This window comes from Triticum urartu, chromosome 2A (genome assembly GCF_056163025.1).
Source record: "Triticum urartu cultivar PI428250 chromosome 2A, HENAU_Tu73, whole genome shotgun sequence".
NCBI lineage: Eukaryota > Viridiplantae > Streptophyta > Magnoliopsida > Poales > Poaceae > Triticum > Triticum urartu.
Window position 1 is genome coordinate 619,447,426 of NC_141874.1, and position 24,624 is coordinate 619,472,049.

Consider the following 24,624-nt stretch of genomic DNA (forward strand, 5'->3'; position numbering starts at 1 on the left):
TCGGGGAAAACCAACGCTAGCTCGAGACGTAGCAAGAAGGATTTCCGGCGCCGTTGCCGGGGAGGCCTACGCCAAGTCAAGTCAAGATTTACTCTCCCGTCAACGAGCCATTTCTGGCGCCGTTGCCGGGGAAGCCTATGCAAAAGTCAACATACCAAGTACCCATCACAATCTCTATCTCTCGCATTACATTATTTGACATTTGCCTCTCGTTTCCCTCTCCCCCACTTCACCCTTGCCATTTTATTCGCCCTCCCTTTCCCTTTGCCTTTTGTTTGCTCGTGTGTTAGTTTGCTTGCTTGTTCGTCATGATGGCCTTACCTAATTTTGGTGATCTTCACCTTAAAAGGCTAGAAGATATCGAAAACAATGTCAGGAAGTTTATGGTCTTGCAATTTGAGCATAATAATTTCTTTAGAAACGAGCTTAAGGAACAAAAGAGTTTTATGAGTTATATGAATAAAGAGCTAGATGATATGTCCAAAGAATTTGATGGTGTAAGAGCCCAAATTGCTCATCTTGAAAAAATGACCGCTGAAATTTCGGATATGCAAGCCACCTTAGTCAATAAGATGGCCGCTAAACCGAATAACTATGAGAATCAAGATGAAGATCTGAAAGTTATTGATGTGTCCCCTATTAAATCTTTGTTTTGCAATATGAATCTTGATGAATCTGATTATGATCTTCCCTTACCTAGAAGGCGTTCTAAGAATTCTGAGTTTTTAGATCCTGATGAGGAAATTGATAAAAAAGGGATTAAAAAAATAAAAATCTAGATATTGCTAAACCCACTATTTTGGATCTCAAGGAATTTAACTATGAAAAATGCTCTTTAATTGATTATATTTCCTTGTTGCAATCCGTGTTAAATTCTCCTCATGTTTATAGTCGAAATAAGGCCTTTACCAAACACATTGGTGACGCCTTAATGCAATCTTATGAAGAAAAGCTTGAGTTGAAAGTTTCTATCCCTAGAAAACTCCATGATGAGTGGGAACCTACAATTAAGATTAAAATTAAAAATTACGAGTTTCATGCTTTGTGTGATTTGGGTGCTAGTGTCTCTACTATCCCCAAAGCTTTGTGTGATTTGCTAGATTTCCGTGACTTTGATGATTGCTCTCTAAACTTGCATCTTGCGGATTCCACTATTAAAAAGGCTATGGGAAGAATTAATGATGTTCTTATTGTTGCAAATAGGAATTATGTTCCTGTAGATTTTATCGTTCTTGATATAGATTGCAATCCTTCATGTCCTATTATTCTTGGTAGACCTTTCCTTAGAACGATTGGTGCAATTATTGATATGAAGGAAGGGAATATTAAATTTCAATTTCCCTTAAAGAAGGGCATGGAACACTTTCCTAGAAAGAAAATAAAATTACCATATGAATCTACCATGAGATCCACTTATGGATTGCCTACCAAAGATGGCAATACCTAGATCTATCCTTGCTTTTATGCCTAGCTAGGGGCGTTAAACGATAGCGCTTGTTGGGAGGCAACCCAATTTTATTTTGTGTTTTTTGTTTTTGGTTCTGTTTAGGAATAAATAATCCATCTAGATTCTGTTTAGATGTGGTTTTATCTTTTAATTAGTGTTTGTGCCAAGTTAAACCTATTAGATCTTCTTGGAAGATAGTTATTTGATCTTGCTGTAATTTCCAGAATCTTTGCGCTCAGTTCCCGAATTTTCAAAAATCACCAGAACGTTATAAAATAGTGATTCCAATTGCTGATAATCAATAAACAAATTTCCCAGGTCTTCTAATTTTTGTAGAATTTTTTGGGTTCCAGAAGTTTGCGTTAGTAACAGATTACTACAGACTGTTCTGTTTTTGACAGATTCTGTTTTGCGTGTGTTGTTTGCTTATTTTGATGAATCTATGGCTAGTAAAATAGTTTATAAATCATAGAGAAGTTGGAATACAGTAGGTTTAACACCAATACAAATAAAGAACAAGTTCACTACAGTACCTTAAAGTAGTCTTTTGTTTTCTTTCTCTAACGGAGCTCACGAGATTTCTATTGAGTTTTGTGTTGTGAAGTTTTCAAGTTTTGGGTGAATTCTTTTGATGGATTATGGAACAAGGAGTGGCAAGAGCCTAAGCTTGGTGATGCCCATGTCACCCCCAAGATAATCCAATGACACCAAAAAGTCAAAGCTTGGGGATGCCCCGGAAGGCATCCCCTCTTTTGTCCACTTCCATCGGTAATTTACTTGGAGCTATATTTTTATTCACCACATGATATGTGTTTTGCTTGGAGCGTCTTGTATTATTTGTGTCTTTGCTTGTTAGTCTACCACAATCATCCTTGTTGTACACACCTTTTGAGAGAGCCATGTATGAATTGAAATTTGTTAGAATACTCTATGTGCTTCACTTATATCTTTTGAGCTTGATAGTTTACTCTATGTGCTTCACTTATATCTTTTTGAGCGTGATAAATTTTGCTCTAGTGCTTCACTTAGAGCACGGTGGTGGTTTGTTTTAAAGAAACTTGATCTCTCATGCTTCACTTAGATTATTTTGAGAGTCGTTAATAGCATGGTAATTTGCTTAATGTTAATATACTTGGTATTCAAGATATGTGAAACTTTCTTTTTAGTGGGTTGAATACTAAGATAAGTTTGATGCTTGATAATTGTTTTGAGATATGGAGGTGATAATATCATAGTCGTGCTAGTTGAGTAGTTGTGAATTTGAGAAATATTTGTGTTGAAGTTAGCAAGTCCCGTAGCATGCATGTATGGTTAAAGTTGTGTAACAAATTTGAAGCATGAAGTGTACCTGGCTTATGCATCCTTATGAGTGGCGGTCGGGGACGAGCGATGGTCTTTTCCTACCAATCTATCCCCCTAGGAGCATGCGCGTAGTACTTGATTTTTGATGACTTCTAAATTTTTGCAATAAGTATATGAGTTCTTTTGACTAATGTTGAGTCCATGGATTATACGCACTTTTACCTTTCCGCCATTTGCTCGGAACCATGCATTGCCCTTTCTCACATTGAGAGTTGGTGCAAACTTCGCCCGTGCATCCAAACCCCGTGATATGATACACTCTTTCACACATAAACCTCCCTATATCTTCCTCAAAACAGCCACCATACCTACCTATCATGGCATTTCCATAGCCATTCCGAGATATATTGCCATGCAACTTCCATCATCATCATCATGACATGCTTTACTTTTGTCATATTGCCATTGCATGATCTTGTAGTTGACATCGTATTTGTGGCAAAGCCACCATGCATTATTTTTCATACATGTCACTCTTGATTCATTGCACCATCCCGGTACACCGCCGGAGGCATTCATATAGAGTCATATCTTGTTCTAGTATCGAGTTGTAATCATTATGTTGTAATCAATAGAAGTGTGATGATCATCATTATTAGAGCATTGCCCAATCAAAAAAAATAGAGAGAAAGGCCAAAAAGAAAAAAAGAAAGGCCCCAAAAAAGAGAAAATAAAAAGGGCAATGCTACTATCTCTTTTTTCCACACTTGTGCTTCAAAGTAGCACCTTGTTCTTCATGTAGTGAGTCTCATATATTGTGCTTCAAAGTAGCACCATGATTTTCATATAGTGAGTCTCATAAGTTGTCTTGTTCATACTAGTGGGAATTTTTCATTATAGAACTTGGCTTGTATATTCCAACGATGGGCTTCCTCAAAATGCCCTAGGTCTTCATGAGCAAGCAAGTTGGATGCACACCCACTAGTTTTCTTTTGTTGAGCATTCTTAGCTCTAGTGCATCCGTTGCATGGCAATCCCTACTCCTTGCATTAACATCAATTGATGGGCATCTCCATAGCTCATTGATTAGCCTCGTTGATGTGAGACTTTCTCCTTTTTTGTCTTCTCCACACAATCCCCATCATCATATTCTATACCACCCATAGTGCTATGTCCATGGCTCGCGCTCATGTATTGCGTGAAGGTTGAAAAAGTTTGAGATTATTTGAGTATGAAACAATTGCTTGGCTTGTCATCGGGGGTATAGAAGTTGGGAACATCTTTGTGTGACGAAAATGAAGCATAGCCTAACTATATGATTTTGTAGGGATGAACTTCCTTTGGCCATGTTATTTTGAGATGACATAATTGTTTGATTAGTATGCTTGAAGTATTATCATTTTTTATGTCAATATGAACTTTTGTCTTGAACCTTTCGGATCTGAATATTCATACCATGATTAAGAAGATTTACATTGAAATTATGCCAAAGTATCACTCCGCATCAAAATTTCTCTTTTTATCATTTACCTACTCGAGGACGAGCAGGAATTAAGCTTGGGGATGCCTGATACGTCTCCAACGTATCTATAATTTTTGATTGCTCCATGCTACTTTATCTACTGTTTTGGACTATATTGGGCTTTATTTTCCACTTTTATATTATTTTTGGGACTAACCTATTAACCGGAGGCCCAGCCCAGAATTGCTGTTTTTTTGCCTATTTCAGTATTTCGAGGAAACAGAATATCAAACGGAGTCCAAACGGAATGAAACCTTCGGGAACGTGATCTTCTCACCGAACGTGATCCAGGAGACTTGGACCCTACTCCAAGAAGTTTCCAGGGAGGTCACGAGGGTGGAGGGCGCGCCCCCTGCCTCGTGGGCCCCTCGGAGCTCCACCGACGTGCTCCTTCCTCCTATATATACCTACGTACCCCCATTAGACCAAAGACGGAGCCAAAAACCTAATTCCACCGCCGCAACTTCCTGTATCCACGAGATCCCATCTTGGGGCCTGTTCCGGAGCTTCGCCGGAGAGGGCATCCATCACGGAGGGCTTCTACATCAACATCATAGCCCTTCCGATGAAGTGTGAGTAGTTTACTTCAGACCTTCAGGTCCATAGCTAGTAGCTAGATGGCTTCTTCTCTCTTTTTGGATCTCAATACAATGTTCTCCCCCTCTCTCGTGGAGATCTATTCGATGTAATCTTCTTTTTGCGGTGTGTTTGTTGAGATCGATGAATTGTGGGTTTATGATCCAACTTATCTATGAATAATATTTGAATCTTCTCTGAATTCTGTTATGTATGATTGAGTTATCTTTGCAAGTCTCTTCGAATTATCCGTTTGGTTTGGCCAACTAGATTGGTAGTTCTTGCAATGAGAGAAGTGCTTAGCTTTGGGTTCAATCTTGCGGTGTCCTTACTCAGTGACAGAAAGAGTTGCAAGGCACGTATTGTATTGTTGCCATCGAGGATAACAAGATGGGGTATTTATCATATTGCATGAATTTATTCTTCTACATCATGTCATCTTGCTTAAGGCGTTACTCTGTTTTTAACTTAATACTCTAGATGCATGCTGGATAGCGGTCGATGAGTGGAGTAATAGTAGTAGATGCAGGCAGGAGTCGGTCTACTTGTCATGGACGTGATGCCTATATACATGATCATACCTAGATAACCTCATAACTATGCTCAATTCTATCAATTGCTCAACAGTAATTTGTTCACCCACCGTAGAATATCTATGCTCTTGAGAGAAGCCACTAGTGAAACCTATGGCCCCCGGGTCTATTCTCATCATATCAATCTCCATTACTTTATTTTTGCTTTTACTTTTTACTTTGCATCTTTATACCAAAAATACCAAAAGTATCATTTCTATCAGATCTCACTCTCGTAAGTGACCGTGAAGGGATTGACAACCCCTAAGCGTTGGTTGCGAGTTGCTACCGTTTTGTGCAAGTACGAGGGACTTGCGCGTGACCTCATACTGGATTGATACCTTGGTTCTCAAAAACTGAGGGAAATACTTACGCTACTGTGCTGCATCACCCCCTCCTCTTCGGGGAAAACCAACGCTAGCTCGAGACGTAGCAGTCCCTGCTTCTCTCCTTTGCGCGACAGTACCGCTAGGTGGAACGGCAGTACCGTTGGCTCAGCGGTAGTACCGCCCACTCAAGCGGTAGTACCGCCCACTCAAGCGGTAGTACCGCCCTATGCGGGGCTGTTTAGTGGGGCAACGGTTGGATTGTTGCCCCCACTATAAAAGGGGGCCCCCTTCTTCCCCGTTGACTTACCTCTTCCCCCTCAAGCTCCATTAATGCTCCAAGCTCCATTTTTGCCCGATCTATCTCTCTAGCCAATCAAACTTATTGATTTGCTCGGGAGTGGTTGAGAAGGCCCCGATCTACACTTCCACCAAGAGATTTTTGATTCCCCCACCTATCCCTAGCGGATCTTGTTACTCTTGGGTGTTTGAGCACCCTAGACGGTCGAGGTCACCATGGAGCCATAGTCCATTGTGGTGAAGCTTCGTGGTATTGTTGGGAGCCTCCGATTAAGTTGTGGAGATTGCCCCAACCTTGTTTGTAAAGGTCCGGTCGCCGGAATCACGGCATCTCGCATTGTGTGAGGGCGTGAGGAGAATACGGTGGCCCTAGTGGCTTCTTGGGGAGCATTGTGCCTCCACACCGCTCTAACGGAGACGTACTTCCCCTCAAAAGGAAGGAACTTCGGTAACACATCCTCGTCTTCACCGGATCCACTCTTGGTTATCTCTTACCTTTACTTGTGCAAGCTCTTTAGTGTTACTTCTCTTGCTTGCTTGCTTGCTTGTTGTTGTTGCATCATATAGGTTGTTCACCTAGTTGCACATCTAGACAACCTACTTTGATGCAAAGTTTAATTTGGTAAAGAAAAGTTAAAAATTGTTAGTTGCCTATTCACCCCCCTCTAGTCAACCATATCGATCCTTTCACCTTCATCTTGTTCAAGCTGAAAGATCCTCTTCTTCCTGTGTTTGCCATTGGCGATCATGTGGAAGAATTGAGTGTTCGCGTCCCCCTAGACCACTCTTCCGACTTTGGCCCGCAGAGCCCACTTTAATTCTTCTTCACGAAGAAGTTCTTTCAGCCTCATCTCAGCGTCAAGCTTGGCATGGAGCTCTACGGCTGGCAGAATCGTGGTTTCTGCTTTTACATCTAAGGAGTGAATAGGGTTGAGGAGCCGTTCCTTTTCAACCTTATAAACCCCGCTAAGATGCTTAGCCCACCCACGTAGGAAACTTCTCAGGTGTCTAATTTTATTCTGCCAGCGCTCAAGCGCAGTTCTACCTCCTACATCCTTAGCCCACTCTCTGGCTACGAAATCAAGGAAGCCTTTTCTCTCAAACCAAGCCATCTCAAACGAGAATAAGTTCTTGTTTCTCGGGTGGGAGGCCTCACCAGAATCCAGAAATAAAGGCGTGTGGTCAGAAATACCCCGAGAGAGAGCCTGAACTGTGACGAAGGGAAACTTCTGTTCCCATTCTACACTTGCCAGAACACGATCCAGCTTTTCAAACATTGGAATCGGCATCGCATTGGCCCAGGTAAATTTTATGCCCGAAAGCTCTATCTCTCTCAGATCGAAACTTTCAATGATGATATTGAACATGAATGACCATATACCGTCAAAATTATCATTGATCTTCTCCTCTCGCCTCCTTATAATGTTGAAATCACCTCCCACCAGGATAGGCAGTTGCTTAGAGCCGCAAATCCTAACCAGATCCGCCAAGAACTCCGGTTTTTGTTCGGGCTGTGCCGCACCATATACCGCCACCAAAGCCCAGTTAAACCCATCTGCCTTCGACCTCACCCTAAACTTAACCGCAAAATCTCTTGTTTGCCATTAGCTTAATTCCCGACCACAACCCCTTCCTTCATGAGAGCTCCTAATTACCATAGAGAGTTCACTGTTCACTTTTTTCAAAAAAGGAAAAGGTTCACAAAGATAAAATAAAAGTTCAACAAATTTGAAAAAAAAGGTTCACAACAATGAGAAAAATTCATGATTTGTTTTTAAACAATTGCCACTTGGAAAAGTTTCACGAAAATGAAAAAGGAAATCACGAATTTGAGAAAAAAATTCACAAGATTCGAAATAAATATTTGAAAAAATTCATGGATTTGAAAAGACTTCAGAAAAAACTGAAACATGTTCATGAATTTGTGGAAAGTTCATTTATTTGATAAAAACGAAAAAAAGAGAAAACAAAAACGAAGTGAAAAAACCTACAAGACATGTACTGAGGAATAACCAGAAAAAAAACCGCCCAGAAAAACTGTCAGAATAATCGTGAGAAGCTTCCCAAAGGAACCAGTGAAAACTTAACTACATGGGCTGGCCCATTCAGATATAGTGTTGTGGAGGGGTGTGCGCCATTTTGTAGAAAACTACTATAACTAACGCTTAACGCGACAAATAGGACTTGGGCTCCTTCACGGTTTGCATGGACATGTTTTGTCTAATGCGTAAAAGTGTAGGGCTCCTTTAATTTTTATAAGATTGTGACACGATAGAATGTTTACTATGGGTGTTATTTAATTTATAGGAATGTAATAGTTAGGACTTAGGAATCATTTCTATTGGATATCCTTTATTGCATTTCAAAGGAATTTGCATGAAGTCTTAGCTCTTGGAAATTTTATAAGCTAAGGAATGTAATAGATGCAACAATGCAGCGTTGCAGGCTTGCAACTGTGCAGCGCCAATGGCGGTTGCCGCCGCGCTAGGGTTAGAAATTAAACACACCCCCAAAAGAATATGTTTGTTTGCCATTAGCTTAATTTCCAGCCACAACCCTTTCCTTCACGAGAGTTCCTAATTGGCACCAGATGAGATAACTCGCATTTCACCCACAACCCCTTCCTTCACGAGAGCTCCTAATTGGCGCCAGATGAGATAACGGGCGCTCCAGCCACAACCCCTTCCTTCACGAGAGCTCCTAATTGGCCCGGGATAAGATAACTGGCGCTCCCGCACATGGTCATATCGGCCGCGTCAACTACATTTTGTTATAAATCGGTTAACTAGTGGACCTGTAGCCGTTGACATGCCGATCAATGATCATTGACTATTGACCATTGACCATAGAGGGTTGACTGTTGATTTTTCAAAAAAGAAAAATGATCACAATAATAAAGAAGTTTAACAAATTTGAAAAATGTTTAGAAGATTTTGAAAGAAGGTTCACAACATTGAAAAAAGTTGATCATTTTTTTAAAAAGGTTCATGACTTCGAAAAGGTTCTCAAAAATGAAATTCAAGAATTTGAGGGAACAATCACGAGATTTTTTAAAAAATCATAATTTGGAAAACCGTCACACAAAATGAAAAAATGGTCACGAATTTGATAAAAGTTAATTAAGTCAAAAAAATGAAAAACAAAAAAATAAGAAAAAATAAGAGAGAAAACAGAACCGAAAAAAAACAAAAGTGAGAAAACTTACAAAACTTGTACCGGGGAATATCCAAAAGAAAAACCGCCTAGAAACAACAACAGAACAATCATGAAAAGCTTCCCAAAAAACCAGTGAAAATATACCTATATGGGTGCGCGCCGGTTTACAAAAAGCACTATAACCGACTAAGGGGACAAATAGGAGTTGTACTCCTTCACGGTTTGCATGGGCTTGTTTTGTCTAATGCGTGAAAGTTTAGGGCTGCTTTAATTTTTATAAGATTGTGACACGATAGAATGTTTACTATGGGTGTTATTTAATTTATAGGAATGTAATAGTTAGGAATCATTTCTATTGGTTTTCCTTTATTGCATTTCAAAGGAATTTGCATGAAGTCTTAGCTCTTGGAAATTTTATAAGCCAATGAATGTAATGGATGCAGCGGTGTAGTGTTGCAGGCTTGCAACTGTGCAACGCAATGGCGGCTGCCGCCGCGCTAGGGTTAGAAATTAAACACGCCCCCAAAAGAATCTGTTTGTTTGCCATTAGCTATTTTCCAGCCACAACTATTTGCTTCACGAGAGTTCCTAATTGGCGCCAGATGAGATAACTAGCGCTGCAGCCACAACCCCTTCCTTCACTAGAGCTCCTAATTGGCGCCAGATGAGATAACTGGCGCTCCAGCCACAACCCCTTCCTTCACGAGAGCTCCTAATTGGCACGAGATAAGATAATTGGCGCTCACGCGCACGGTCATATCGGCTGGCTCAACTGCATTTTGTTGTAAATCGGTTAACCGGTGGACCTGCAGCCGTTGGCAGGGTGATTAGTGATCGTTGGCCGTTGACCACAGAGGATTGACTGTTGATTTTTTTCAAAAAAGAAAATAGTTCACAATAATAAAGAAGTTTAACAAATTTGAAAAACGTTTAGAAAATTTGGAAAGAAGGTTCACAACATTGTAAAAAGTTGACGATTCTTTTAAAAAGGTTCACGACTTGGTAAAGGTTCGCAAAAATGAAAATCAAGAATTTCAAGGAAAAATCACAAGATTTTTTTGAAAAAGTCATAATTTGAAAAACCTTAACATAAAATGAAAAAAAAATCACGAATTTGATAAAAGTTCATTAAGTAAAAAAATGAAAAACGAAAAAAGAAGAAAAAAGAAGAGAGAAAACAGAACCGAAAAATAAAACAAAGTGAGAAAACTTGCAAAACCCGTATCAGGGAATATCCAGAAGAAAACCCGCCTAGAAACTACATCAGAACAATCATGAAAAGCTTTCCAAAAAATCCAGTGAAAAAAATGCTTATATGGATGTGCGCCGGTTTACAAAAAGCACTACAACCGACGTTTAAGGTGACAACTAGGAGTTGTACTCCTTCACGGTTTACATGGGCTTGTTTTATCTAATGCTTGAAAGTTTAGGGCTCTTGTACTTTTTATAAGATTATGATCCATAGAATGTTTGCTTTGGATGTTATTTAATTTATAGGAGTGTAATAGTTAGGAATGATTTCTACCAGATTTTCTTTATTGTATTTCAAAGGAGTTGCGCATGAAGCCTAAGCTCTCGAAAATTTTATAAGCCAAGGAATGTAATGGATGCATTCGTGCAGTGTTGCAGGCGCCAATGGCCGCCGCCGCCGCACTAGGGTTAGAAATTAAACGCACACCCAAAAAAAATCTGTTTGTTTGCCACTAGCTTAATTCCTAGCCACAATCCCTTCTTCACAAGAGCTTCTAATTGGGGCCAGATAAGATAACTGGCGCTCCAGTCACAACCCCTTGCTTCACGAGAGCTTCTATTTGGCGCCATATTAGATAACTGTCACTCACACGTAGGACTATATTGGCCGGCCCAACTGCATTTTGTTTTAAATTGGTTAACTGGTGGACCTGCGACTGTTGACGAAGCGATCATCGATCATTGACCGTTGACAATAGATAGTTGACCATTGACATTTTCAAAAAAGGAAAGGTTCACAAAAGTAAAAAAGTTTAACATTTCGAAAAAAGGTTTAGGAAATTTGGAAAAAAAGTGTCACAACATTGAAAAAAGTTCACCACTTGGAAACGGTTCGCAAAAATGAAAAAAAACACAAATTTGAGGAAAAAATCACAGGATTTGAATTTTTTGTATTTATAAAAAAAATTCACATTTTTTAAAAATGTTCACAAATTTGTAAAAGTTCATTAAGTCGATAAAAATGGAAAACAAAAAGAAGATAGAAAACAGAAACGAAAAATAAAACAAAGTGAGAAAACCTGCAAAACCCGTACGGGTGAATATCCAGGAGAAAAATCGCCTAGAAAAAAGTCTGAACAATCATGAAAAGCTTTCCAAAAAACCAGTGAAAAAAATACCTACATGGGTTGGTCTATTTAGACACACAGTGTTGTGGATGGGTGTGCGCCGGTTTGCAAAAAGCACTATAACCTACGCTGGCGACAAATAGGAGTTGGATTTCTTCACGGTTTGCATAGGCTTGTTTTGTCTAATGCATGAAAGTTTAGGGCTCCTTTAATTTTTATAAGATTGTGATACGATAGAATGTTTACTCTGGGTGTTATTTAATTTATAGGAATGTAATAGTTAGGAATCATTTCTACTGGATTTCCTTGTTGTATTTCAAAGTAATTTTGCATGAAGTCTAAGCTCTTGGAAATTTCTAAGCTGAGGATGTAATAGACGCAGCGGTGCAGTGTTGCAGACTTGCAGCAGGGCAGGCGCCAATGGCGGTTGCCGCCGCCGCCAGGGTTAATTAGGGCAAGGGGGGGAGGGGGGCAAGAGCGAAGCGATTTTGGGAGCGACCAGAGTGCGATGCGAGGCTTCGAGATTTTTCTCGGTGTCGGACGCGATGAGTTGGGCCTTGATTTTTGGCCAGCAAGGCACAATCACTCAGCCGCATACCGTCGGCTATTGAAACATCGGTTAGTGTGTGTATTTCAGATTTTTAAGAGTGGAAACCAAACCCTAACCCGAAGACTGAACACGTAGGAAATGAAAACCGAACCGAAGACCCATAACCGAATCAACCGACAATTGGGTTAATTGTCGGGTCTACGCCAAATGCCCTGGGTGAGTGACACTAGCCATGTCTAGTTCTTCTTTGTAGTTCTCAACAAAGTCAAGTCTACGCTGTCTGGTCGCATATGTTTGTGTTTTGACACTAATCTTTATATAACTCTACAACCTCTACATTAGGTCGACGATCGCCTACAACGAAGTCAAAATCATTTGCTTAAGATTTAGGGATGGCGATGACGCTTTACTAGGAGAGGAGTGACGACGATGACACTTGTGTGATGTCTCGACGATGCCCTCTTTAAAGAGGTACTCCCTCCGTTCCGAATTACTTGTCTTAGATTTGTCTAGATACGGAGGTATCTAGCATCTAGATACCTCCGTATCTAGACAAATCTAAGACAAGTAATTCGGAACGGAGGGAGTATATGCGTGGGTATCCTGTGTGTGCCGCTAAGTGATTATGTAACTAAGCAATTCTCTTTTGCTTAATTGTGGAATGAAATTAATCTTTGGCTTCCGTTTTGAAAAGAAAATATATTCTCGCTAGGCGTCTGTGCCCGCTGAACTGGCTGTCTGGCAGCAGCATTTTTGTTAATTAACACAGGAGATTTCGTCGGTCATCCGCGTCGCCGCGATTACTCCACCCCACCGACCACGGCCAGCCCAATCGGCGATCACCACGTGCAAATCATCCCTCCTTTTCCACCCGAACAGTCCACCCACGGCGCACTACAACTCGAGACAGCACAGCTTCCTCACCAGTCATCACCCAGATCCCAAACAGCCAGTCGGATCCACCCCAGCCCCGCTTCCCAACTCCCCTGCTCTCGCCATGGAGGGGCTCATCAAGGGTTTGGCCAAAGCGGCGATCGGCGCCTTGGAAGGCGACGGCGGCCGGCGGGAGCGGGACGAAGACCGCGACGAGGCGCCGAGCAGGCACCGCCCCGCGCGGGACGCCGAGGAGGTGGAGGACGATGAGGAGGGCCGCGAGCAGCGGGACCGCTCGACGTGGGCCGAGGTGCGCGCCGGCTGTTCGCTCAATTGTGAATGAAGCCGAAGCTTGGCGCGGAATGGCTGGTCGGTCTGGTAAAGCCTGATGGTTTTGGTTGGTTCTGGCAGGTGGTCTCCGAGAAGAAGGGCGGCGAGCCCGAGGAGGCGCGCCGGGGTTCTCGGCCCTCCAGGCGGGTGAGTGGCCTGTTCACTTCGTGTTAGTTTGTGTGATCAGCAGCTGTTGATTTTTTGTCATTGCATTCAGGAGGAGAGGAGGGAGGATGAGGGCTGGGAGAGGACGGGGGGCCGGAAGCAGCAGCAGCAGCAGCATCCATCTGCGCATGGTGCATCTCACAGCCAGGTTGTCCAGATGATCTGGGTGCTTTCATTTCCCATTGATTGAATTTCCATGTTGGGTTGCTGTGTGCTGATTTGGGTTTGTTTTTGTAGTACCAAGGCGAGGACAGGAGTGATGGTGGTAGCCGGCCACCGCAGCAGCAGGCGCCAGCATACAGGAGGCAACAACAGGTTTGATTCTGCTCCGTTTTGTTACATGAAAACTGTGGGTAATTGACCTGCTGTTCAGTCATATACCTACCGATATTGTAGTGTCTGTGCTATAACTGTATCTTAGAGCTTTTCAGTATCAGTCTGAAGTTGGGATGGATTTCTTAATAAGCCGACTCTTTAATTTTTGGATTTTAGGAGGAGGGAGAAGAGAAGAATGACGAAGGTTGGCAAACTGTAGGGGAGAAAAAACAGCATGGAAGACCACAACAGGTTTGTGCATAGCAACCTAAATTAGAGTTAATAGTTGGTTGCAAATACCAGATAAATTTATATGTTTTAGGTAGTGTCTATAGGCCAATATTTTCTCGGAATATAATCAGTGTTATCCAACACTTACATCAAGGATCAAACACCATTTCACTACTATTAACACACTGAATGAAGTAATTACTTTTTACATAATATGATTTCTTAAAGGATCTTTGCCACTAACTTTTCCTTTCCATGTTGCTATCTTTGAACCATTTAGTATCTGAAAGCACCGGAGATTATAATTTGAGCCAATCAGTATTCAAAAGAAAAGAAAAAAGAACTGATCATAGCTCGATACCTGGAAACTTTGATCTATTTGTCTGGGCATTTTTTTGTTGACTTTACGTTTTAAGGTATTACCTTCATGTATATATGAACTAAACTGGTAGAATTCCTTTGGTAAGATGTCATGGTGGTACTATATTAATATATTGTGAAGCTTCCTGGTCCTATTTGAACTCTGAGCTCCTACATAACTTGTTGATGCAGTCTGAAGCATGGAATGCATACAAAAGGCCACCATCTGAACAAGAGTACTCTGAAGATGTTGGTCAGATCCACCATGGCCTAAATGTAGAGCCTACCAGGGAGGAGCTCAATAGCTTGACGGAAGCATGTAGCCGGTTGTGGGAGCTTGATATGAACCGTCTTGTTCCTGGTAAGGACTACAGAATTGAATGTGGAGAGGGAAAGAAGGTTTATCAGAAGGATGATATGGCATCTGAAAACCTATTCAGCTGGCTAGGCGATGATGTGCTCACCAAGCCCACCTACTCTCGCTTCTGCGCGCTTCTTGACAATTACAACCCACACCAAGGGTACAAAGAAGTTGTTACTCAGCAGGACAAGCACGAAGAAGCAGCATTTATTGAAGAGATTGCCCGGACGGCGCCGATTAAGTACTTGCACCGGTATTTAGTGCTGAAGGGAGTCGTATCCCAAGACTATGATGACTTCAAGGCAATGCTGACATCCCTTTGGTTTAATTTGTATGGAAGATGTGGCAACTCTAGCTGCTCTTCTGCATTTGAGCATGTGTTTGTTGGTGAGATAAAGGAACAGAGACAAGGAGAGACCGAGGTCTCAGGATTCCATAACTGGATTCAGGTAAGTCCATGTAATGCTTCAGCAGTCTCGTATCGTTGTATGAAAATACATCTGACTGCAGCTACATGACTAATTTGCAGTTTTATCTGGAAGAAGCCAAGGGAAATGTGGACTACCAAGGTTACATATTCCCAAGACGGCGTGGGGAATCGGTGAGTATATAGTCTCAACATTCATAAGATGTACATGTATATAATGTAAGTAATGCATCTAACATGTTCCATTCTCGTTTTCACAGCCTGATTCGGAGACACAGTTACTGACCGTTCAGTTTGAGTGGCATGGTGTGCTGAAATCAGTATCAAGCTCTTTGATTGGTGTTAGCCCTGAGTTCGAGCTGGCACTCTACACACTGTGCTTCTTTATGGGCGGGGAGGATAACCGCGTTGATATCGGCCCGTACACAGTGAACGTCAAGTGCTACCGTATGGGTAACAACAAGATTGGATCAGTCTTTCCCATTGCTGAGAACTGAATTGTGTGATGGCTCATGACCTGCTTCTGCAGGTTTGTAATTCTTGGATTTTAATTTCTCTTCACTTCTGTGAAATTTACACTGTTGCTTAAGAAAAAGAACCACCGTTCGCTCTGTTGTTACAATGCCACACTTAATACCATATATTACGAGGATGCTGATGCTGACTGAGATGCGATTTAACTTTCTGTGTCATGAGCTTTGTTGAAAACAAAAACATACCCCCTCCGTCCCATAATGTAAGACATTTTTACAAGCTATAGAACGTTTCTTGGGGTTTTAACAAGTTTATTCTAAGTTAGTTTTTGGAAATATAGTTAATCAGTTGAGGGTATAATAGACTAGTCAGAAGCGAGTACAAGGGGGCATGGACCAAATAGGGTGGGAATTGCTGTCATTAATCATTATAGATAACCTAGCAAAGAAAAACCATTCTGGCCTTTACAGCTCAGGTGCTGACCTGCCCGCTTCAGCTCCCTGTTCTCTGTTCCTCCTGTAGCTAGATGTTCACTTGAGAAAATCGGCATCCTTCCTATATAAGTTCCAATTAGTGTGCTTCCTTTGCCAACAGAAGTAAAAATAAAAAAATAAAAAAATGTGCTTCCAGTATTCCAAAGACTACTATCCAAATGAAACAGTAGGCGCCATTTTCATGTATACAAATTACTGGCTCACGTGAGGCCGACAAAAGAAAGGCATAACTACATTTCATGCTTTTCAACCTTTTTGTACCACCACCAGCTCTTCAAACTTTACTCATCAATCACCAGCTATAGCATTGAAGAAAACTAAATTTCTAAACCATATACAATCATACATCAAAAATAGAACAACAAGAAAACAAAATCCGTCAAAATCAAGAGCTCAACGATGGCACGGTACACGTCCGAGGAGCAGCTGCCCTCATGAGCATCAACCTTCTCCTTGCATGAGCATTTGCATTCTCACCTAGGGCAGCCAAATGAAGCATCCGCCGCCTTGCCGACACCGCAGCCTCATCCTCCATGGGTGGTGTCGTTGGTGCCTCATGAAGAAGCGAGCTTTCTTCCAGTGAACGGACATCCTGACCATCCAGTTCCTTGTGCTGCATTGCCAGCTTCAGCCTCTCGACCACCTCCACCATTGCGGGGCGGTCCTTTGCATACTTTGCAAGGCAGCTGTTGGCCAGCTTGGCGATCTCTCTTGCTCCTCTCATGGAGTATCTCCCTTCAAGCCTTGTGTCGATGATCTTGCCGAACTGTTCGCTGTCGGCTGGGTGCCGCCTCACCCACTCCAGGAGCTTCTGTTCGTTCTTGGGGCGTTTTTTCTCTACCGAGCGTCGAGCGGTGAGGATTTCATACATTACCACTCCGAAGCTCCAGACGTCGCTCTTGGTGGTGAGATGCCCTGTCTGGACATAGTCTGGAGCTGCGTAGCCGTAGGTTCCCATTACCTGAATTTGCGAAGGTAATGAGTGTCCGAGGACTATACATATGAAACATTTAGAATGCCATGTGGTGTGGCTATGCAACCCAAGGAAATTGATCCGGTTACTGTAGCGAAGTTTGCACATACCACTGTAGATACATGGGTTTGACCTTCGGATGGCCCCTCCCTTGCTAATCCAAAGTCTGAAAGTTTGGGTCTGAACTCCTCATCCAACAGTATGTTTGCAGCCTTGAAATCGCGGTATATAATCTACAGATATCGAAAGATCATCATGAGTATAACGATTCAGGCTGTGATGATAATTGGACAATCTGCTTTTTCCATGCAGTAGTTCATAATTCAGTTCTGATGCCATGATCTGATGAGAGCTGCTGGTGTAGAAACTGTCTGCCTACTCTTCTCTTGCTCAAAATAAGCAAACTCAGTCACAGATAAAAAAAAAGCTTCACCAAAGCCTAAGAGGGTGATGGGCACTGGAAGGCAGATTGGTTTTACCTACCTGAAGCTCAAGGCCCTCGTGGAGATACAGTAACCCTTCAGCAGCACCCAATGCTACCTGCAACCTGACGTCCCATGGGAGGACAGGGTGCTCTGGGTTGAACAGGTGGTCGTCCAGGGTCTTGTTGGGCATGAACTCATAGACCAGAAGCCTCTGCGGCCCTTGATCGGTCTGCGTTGCGCAGTAGCCGACGAGCTTGACGAGGTTCGGGTGCTCGACGATGCCGAGGAATTGGACCTCGGCCAGCCATTCCTTGTGTCCCTGAACAAGAGAGCCAGGCGATCAGATCAGATGGTGTAGTCCGGATTCCGGAGACAGTTGAATTCTTTAGTGATGGAATTGCATCGCAGTTTCGGTACCTGGCCGCCGTTGGGGTTGAGCTTCTTGACGGCGACCGCCGTGCCGTGGGGGTTCCCGCCGGGGAGGCGGAGGGCGCCCCTGTAGACGCACCCGAAGCCGCCCATGCCGACCATGAGCAGCGGGCTGAAGTTGGCCGTGGCGCCACGGAGCTCGCTGAGGCCAAACTCCAGCAGGCTTTGCGCGCCCCTTTCCCCGTACAGCTCCGGGATGCTCCGTGCGGAGGAGCCCAAGGACTTGCTCGACGCCGGCCGCGCGCCTGAGCCGTCGGATGTGCTCGTAGCAGTCGCGCTGCAGGCTGGCGATGCGGTCGAGGCAGCGGCGGCATAGTAGGAGGCTGTGGCTGCCGCCTTGGAAGCCGGCGCCGACGCCTCCGGCCGTCTCTTGCGCCTCCATTTGTCCCAGAATAGGCATAGGCAGCCCATTTCTTGGAGGAAGCTGGCGAAATTCTGCTCGATCGTAGTGGTTTGTAGCCTACCCCGAATCACAAAGAGAAACACCAAGATATTTGGCGATAAAAAAAAGGAATTTTGTCGTCTCCTAATAATTCTTACGCTTCTCGTAGCATCTCTGGAAACAACACAACGGACGGACCAATCGATCAAGAAGTTAAGGCCCTGTTCGGTACCGCTCCACAACTTCGAGAGCGGAGTTGGCGGAGCTGCAGTTCAAAACGGCAAAGTTGTAATTTCCCTGCTTCGCAGATTTCGGGAGTGAATGATTATCGAATAAGGCTTAAGTTTCTGATACTCCGATAGAAAGTCCGGAGATGAGAAAACAAAAAACTGACAGAGGGAAGAAACCAAAAACCAAAAACTGAATCGGAAGAGATTCAAGAAATGCCTCCAAGTGGCTGAATTTCGATACGCACCAACAAATCAAGAGCTGTACCACACCTAAGCAAAATACGAAGTACTTCAACGTCGCCATTATATGTCTGGCTAGCACCCCAATCAAGCAGCACAGTGGCACACAGTCACGCGGTTTTGCAAGTCGCGGTTGGACCGTTCAAACTATACGGCCTTCATGGGTACATGCACTGATAGAGGACGACGAGAAGCGCGGCCACCTTCTCTCTCCGTAGGGTAGCGATATGTACCAGCGGTTCGCCACTTCTTCGCACTCTGCAAGGCACAGTTCGTTCACGCCACAACTTGTCCCGGCTGCCAAGAAATGTTATCCTTCTGCACCTTGACCGAGACCCGTCGATGTCTACCAGGCCTCGTGAGCTATTCGCGCGTTGAATTTGGCTTCAAAGTGTTGACCTTGCATGCCTGAGATGGCTGGTCGCTCTGTTAGGTAGAAAAACACGCGAGACTCAGAGTTCAACAGAGGTTTTGGTCTTAGCTGGAAAATATCTTATGTTCCATCAACAAACAACCACCAAGGGCAATACAAAAGCCAAACGGTAATGCTATACACCGAACGTTCCTATGAAGGATAGCATTTAAGAACGTTTCTCGCGGCAATTTATGTTGCGGGAGCGTTGCTACTGGGGTCCAAGCAAAAAGGAAACATATTTTTAACCTCGCTAGGAATTTCATCTCCCTAAACAAGACTTTAGATCCCTGCTTTACTGCCAAGTCATTCTCGTCGTTCTTGACTGCTTGGGCTAGGGACCGGATGTCTGTCTCCATGTCTAGTCCAGTGTGATGCTCAAATTTTGTCCCGCCTATAGGGCCCCGATTCCCGTGGAAAGTTTCGATTCATAGGTCATAGCACAACATACCATAGTGCAATTCTCCCACGGTTCTGCATCATCTTCTCCTGTCGGATGGCTTTGGGGCATTGCCGCTTGCCTCTCCTTCGCTCTCCCGCCCCTCGTTTGTTTATCATGGATGTTGTCATCCTCGTTGTTGTACGACTCGTGCCCCCCACCCCCTCTAGTTTGTGCTCGTCCATTCCTCCGTTCTCCTTCTGTGGCCTGTGTGGCTGCTGGTCTGATGGCGCTGGGCATGGTCTCATTGTTCGGTGACATCGTGCTGACTATTTACACTTGCGCGAGTGTTGTTGACTCATGGCTGGTGGCGGATTCATCCTTGGGTTGATTGTGCTTCAATTGTTGTCATCTTTGGAGTCATGTTTGAGTTGTGTTGTTGTTGACTGGTGTTTTGCTATCTTGCCATGCACAACACTCTTGTTCTAGTCTAGGATGAGTTTGTTGCCTATTACTCGTGAATTCTTGGGTTAGTAATGCTTAGTCGTTTGGTTCTCTAGATGGCTCGTGCCTCTATGGCGATGTATGGGTTGTGCATGTGTATCCTCTTCTTTTTTTAATGCAATTACTACATCCAACTCTCCTGCATTGTTAAGAAAGAATAGAGGTAATAGAAAATTTACCCTATCCTCAAGATGCAAAAGGGATGCAAACTTTTCTAGGGCATGCAAGTTTTTATAGGCGGTTCATTCTCTAAACTACCAAAACCACTCACTAAACTTTTGCCTAAAGACTTCCCATATTATTTTTGCGAGGAATGTGTATTGACTTATGAAAATCTGAGGGATGCCTTGATCACTACGCCGATCATCCAACCTCCTAAGTGGGATGAACCCTTTGAGATAATGTGTGATGCTAGCAATTATGCTATTGGAGTGGTTTTAGGACAACTGAATAAGAAGAAACTTAATGTCATCTATTATGCTAGCAAGAGTTTGGATGATGATCAGAAGCATTTAGCTACTACTGAAAAAGAATTACTTGCTATTGTATTTGCCTATGATATGTTTAGATTGGGTGGCCGGGAAAGGTTCTGGGTTGGCGGTGGCTGGTCGAACTGGCGCAGGGAGCGGTGGTGGTGGCGTCGGAAGGGGTAGTGGTGGCGCTCGCGGATGGGAATAAATATTGCTGGAGATTAAGGACTGGGCGGGGGAACAACGGTAGCACCGGAACCTGAAAGGGGTAGTGGTGGCGGCTTCAGAGAGAAGCATAGATGATGGTAGATTTTTTTTTTGAAAAAAGTTCATTTTACTACCCTGAAAAAACATGGTGGTTCACATAACCCCCTGATGTTTTTTTCTGCTCCTTTACCCCCCTCAACTATCTCATACCAGTCAAAAATCATCTTATGTGGATTTCCTCAATAGTTTGCTGACGTGGACGAGGTCAAAGCGGTATTTGATCAGTGGGGCCCTCACGTCAGGTGACCCATCGATGCTCTCGGCAGCGCCGTAGGTGGTTGCGGTGGCGTGGCTGACCGGAGAACCAGCTATGGGCGCGGAATGGAGGTGGAGGCCGATGGTGGGGTGGCTGGACGACGGGGGGTGCTGCAGGAGGCCCGGTGGTCGCCAGCTTCAAGCTCCTGGTCGGAGCAGAAGCGGTGAAGTGGCTGGCGGCGGAGCAGCGCTGGGCGTGGAGGGATTCAGCGGCGGCGCAACGACGCGGTGGTGCTCAAACACAGTCATGCATAGAGGAGGCCGGGTCTGCAGTCATGGCGGCTGCAGAGGTCATGGCCTCCCGTCGATCAGAGGCGGCCGACCATGGGCGTGGAGGCAGCAGTAAGGGCCTGCGGGCTAGCAGGGAGACGACGTGGGTGAGCAGGGCGACGCCTGGGTGGCAGGGTCGGTGGGCCAACGGAGTAGGGAGGCGTTTCGGCGGTGGGCCGCGAGCAGGCGAGCGGAGGCACGTGCGGGCGGCGCGGAGCCAGCTTCCCGTGGGAAAAGGAAGAAGGAGCGGGGGAACCGGATGCAGTGGCGGTGGCGCTTCGCGGACGGTGGCGGCCAGGGTTGGCATGACCGGGAGTTCGCCCCAGATCGGGTTGGACGCGCCTCCTATTTCCGGCAGCGTTGCCACAAAAAATGGGAGGATGCAGCAGATTGACAACAGTGACAGGTGATTAAGTCAATGATTCAGTCCGCATTTGAGCTTTTTGGGGCACGACAACCGATGAAGATCATTCCCCGATGGTGCGGGCTCAGGATGAAGCGCGGTGGGTTCTTGTTTGTTGCGTGCACGACGAGCACCGAGAGTGAGAGAGAGAGAGAGAGAGTTTCAGAGGCAGCATCGGCGGTGGTGGGTCAAGGAGGCAACAACGGCGGCGGCGGGTCTCGGGAGCAGCAGCGGCGGTCGGTCACGAAGGCGGCGGCAGCGGCAGACCAAGACCCCATCTTCCCCTTTCTTCTCTCATTCTCTGTAGCGGTGCCGGAGAAATCTGCATCATAACCACCCCACTGGTCAACAAACCTCTTTGACCCAGTCCACGTCAGCAAACCACCTGAGAAACCCACCAACAATGATTTTTGAACGGTATTGGTTAGATTAGGGGGTTAAGTGAACCAAAACAAAGATGAGGGGGTTATGCGAACAACCCACTTTCTTCAGGGAAGTAAAATGGACTTTTTTCATTTGGGGGGGAGGGTGATACGTCTCCATCGTATCTACTTTTCCAAACACTTTTGACCTTGTTTTGGACTCTAACTTGCATGATTTGAATGGAACTAACCCGGACTGACGCTGTTTTCAGCAGAATTGTCATGTTATTATTTTTGTGCAGAAATAAGAGTTCTCGGAATGACTTGAAAATCAACGGAGACACATTTTGGAATAAATAAAAATACTGGCGAAAGAATCAACACCAGGGGGCCCACACCCTGTCCACGAGGGTGTAGGGCGCCCCCTGCCTCGTGGGCCCCCTGAGGCTCCACCGACGTCAACTCCAACTCTATATATTCACGTCCGAGGAGAAAAAAACCAGGAAGAAGGATTCATCACATTTTACGATACGGAGCCGCCGCCAAGCCCTAATCTCTCTCGGGAGGGCTGATCTGGAGTCCGTTCGGAGCTCCGGAGAGGGGAATCCGTCGCCATCGTCATCATCAACCTTCCTCCATCACCAATTTCATGATGCTCACCGCCGTGCGTGAGTAATTCCATCGTAGGCTTGCTGGACGGTGATGGGTTGGATGAGATTTATCATGTAATCGAGTTAGTTTTGTTAGGGTTTGATCCCTAGTATCCATTATGTTCTGAGATTGATGTTGCTGTGACTTTGCTATGCTTAATGCTTGTCACTAGGGCCCGGGTGCCATGATTTCAGATTTGAACCTATTATGTTTTCATGAATATATGTGAGATCTTAATCCTATTTTGCAAGTCAATAGTCACCTACTATGTGTTATGATCCGGTAACCCCGAAGTGACAATAATTGGGACCACTCCCGATGATGACCATAGTTTGAGGAGTTCATGTATTCACTAAGTGTTAATGCTTTGTTTCGGTACTCTATTTAAAGGAGGCCTTAATGTCCCTTAGTTCCCAATAGGACCCTGCTGTCACGGGAGGGTAGGACAAAAGATGTCATGCAAGTTCTTTTCCATAAGCACGTATGACTATATTTGGAATACATGCCTATATTACATTGATGAACTGGAGCTAGTTCTGTGTCACCCTATGTTATAACTGTTGCATGAGGAATCGCATCCGACATAATTATCCATCACTGATCCATTGCCTACGAGCTTTTCACATATTGATCTCTGCTTAGTTACTTTTCTGTTGCCACTGTTACAATCACTACAAAAACTACTACTGTTACTTTTGCCACCATTACCGCTGCTTCCATATTACTTTGCTACTAAATACTTTCCCGCAGATATTAAGTCTTTCAGGCGGGGTTGAATTGACAACTCAACTGTTAATAGTTGAGAATATTCTTTGACTCCCCTTGTGTCGAATCAATAAATTTGGGTTGAATACTCTACCCTCGAAAACTGTTGCGATCCCCTATACTTGTGAGTTATCAAGACTATTTTCTGGCGCCATTGCCGGGGAGCATAGCTCTATTCTTTGAGTCACTTGGGATTTATATCTGTTAATCACTATAAGGAACTTGAAAGATGAAAGAACCAAGATTTTCCCCTCAACTACGAGGGGAGGTAAGGAACTGCCATCTAGCTCTGCACTTGATTCACCTTCTGTTTTGAGTAAACTTGCGACACCTACTCCTGCTATTGATTCTGATATGTTGCATGTTATTGATGATGCCACTTCTTCTATGCATGATGCTTATGATGAAACTACTTCTATGCTTGATAATACTGTGCCATTAGGTGAATTTCTTGATGAACAACTTGCTAGGGTTAGAGAGAATGAAATTATTGAAATTGATAATATTGATTAAAGTGATGATAAAGATTCCCCCCTAGATATGAATTGCCTGATGTGCCTGAGGGTTATGTTATGGATGAAGAAACTGCTAGAGATCTTTTAGCTTGCAAAGATAGATATGATCTTAAGAAATTGTTAGCTAAGCTGAAAGAAAAATCTTTGCATGCTAGAATGAAATATGACCCTTGTCGTGGAAACGTCACGGCAGATGTCCTAGTGTGAGGACTTAGTCATGGAGCCATCGCGTTGTGGCTAGCTTAAAGGGGTTAAACAGGATAAAGGACACGGGAGTTTATACTGATTCGACCCCTTACAATGAAGGTAAAAGCCTAATCCAGTTTGTAGTTGGTATTGCTAGGGTTTCGATGACCGGGAAGCGAATATGCTTGACCCGGCTCTCGATCTCTTGTTTTTCTGTCCCTAAACCGTCGCCGGGTCGTCCCTTTATATACACAGGTTGACGCCCGGCGGTTTGAAGAGTTCCGGACGGCACATAACGTGTCCGGCTCGGTGTCTACCTTTTCTTATCTTACAACACAAGTTATACACCCTATGGCGGTTTACATCTACGGGCCCTAATCCGTCCTTGGGCCTTCTTGTTAAATCTC

At 44.1% G+C, this 24,624-nt stretch overlaps 2 protein-coding genes across 2 annotated transcripts; one reads left to right on the forward strand and one right to left on the reverse strand.

The window, feature by feature from the left end:
* Positions 1 to 12,932: 12,932 nt before the first annotated feature.
* On the forward strand, positions 12,933 to 15,799 carry LOC125539237 (uncharacterized). The gene is made up of 8 exons (XM_048702638.2): positions 12,933 to 13,252; positions 13,354 to 13,419; positions 13,490 to 13,585; positions 13,675 to 13,752; positions 13,930 to 14,004; positions 14,536 to 15,153; positions 15,234 to 15,305; positions 15,392 to 15,799. Exons 1-8 carry the CDS (start codon positions 13,067 to 13,069, stop codon positions 15,626 to 15,628), a joined length of 1,428 nt encoding a protein of 475 aa, XP_048558595.1. The 5' UTR covers positions 12,933 to 13,066; the 3' UTR covers positions 15,629 to 15,799.
* A 417-nt stretch (positions 15,800 to 16,216) lies between these two features.
* On the reverse strand, positions 16,217 to 18,507 carry LOC125539238 (putative serine/threonine-protein kinase PBL19). Its single transcript, XM_048702639.2, has 4 exons — positions 17,915 to 18,507; positions 17,556 to 17,816; positions 17,183 to 17,305; positions 16,217 to 17,060 (listed from the first exon to the last, which is right to left on the reverse strand). The coding sequence occupies exons 1-4, from the start codon at positions 18,335 to 18,337 to the stop codon at positions 16,485 to 16,487; spliced, it is 1,383 nt and encodes a 460-aa protein (XP_048558596.2). The 5' UTR covers positions 18,338 to 18,507; the 3' UTR covers positions 16,217 to 16,484.
* Positions 18,508 to 24,624: the final 6,117 nt, after the last annotated feature.

Coding starts and splice junctions, on each gene's coding strand:
- LOC125539237 (XM_048702638.2), top strand. CDS start 13,067: ATGGAGGGGCTCATCAAGGGTTTGGCCAAAGCGGCGATCGGCGCCTTG. Junction 13,420..13,489: donor GTTCTCGGCCCTCCAGGCGG/GTGAGTGGCCTG, acceptor CATTGCATTCAG/GAGGAGAGGAGGGAGGATGA. Junction 13,753..13,929: donor CATACAGGAGGCAACAACAG/GTTTGATTCTGC, acceptor TTTGGATTTTAG/GAGGAGGGAGAAGAGAAGAA.
- LOC125539238 (XM_048702639.2), bottom strand. CDS start 18,337: ATGGGCTGCCTATGCCTATTCTGGGACAAATGGAGGCGCAAGAGACGG. Junction 17,817..17,914: donor TCAACCCCAACGGCGGCCAG/GTACCGAAACTG, acceptor TCTCTTGTTCAG/GGACACAAGGAATGGCTGGC. Junction 17,061..17,182: donor AAACCCATGTATCTACAGTG/GTATGTGCAAAC, acceptor TCGCAAATTCAG/GTAATGGGAACCTACGGCTA.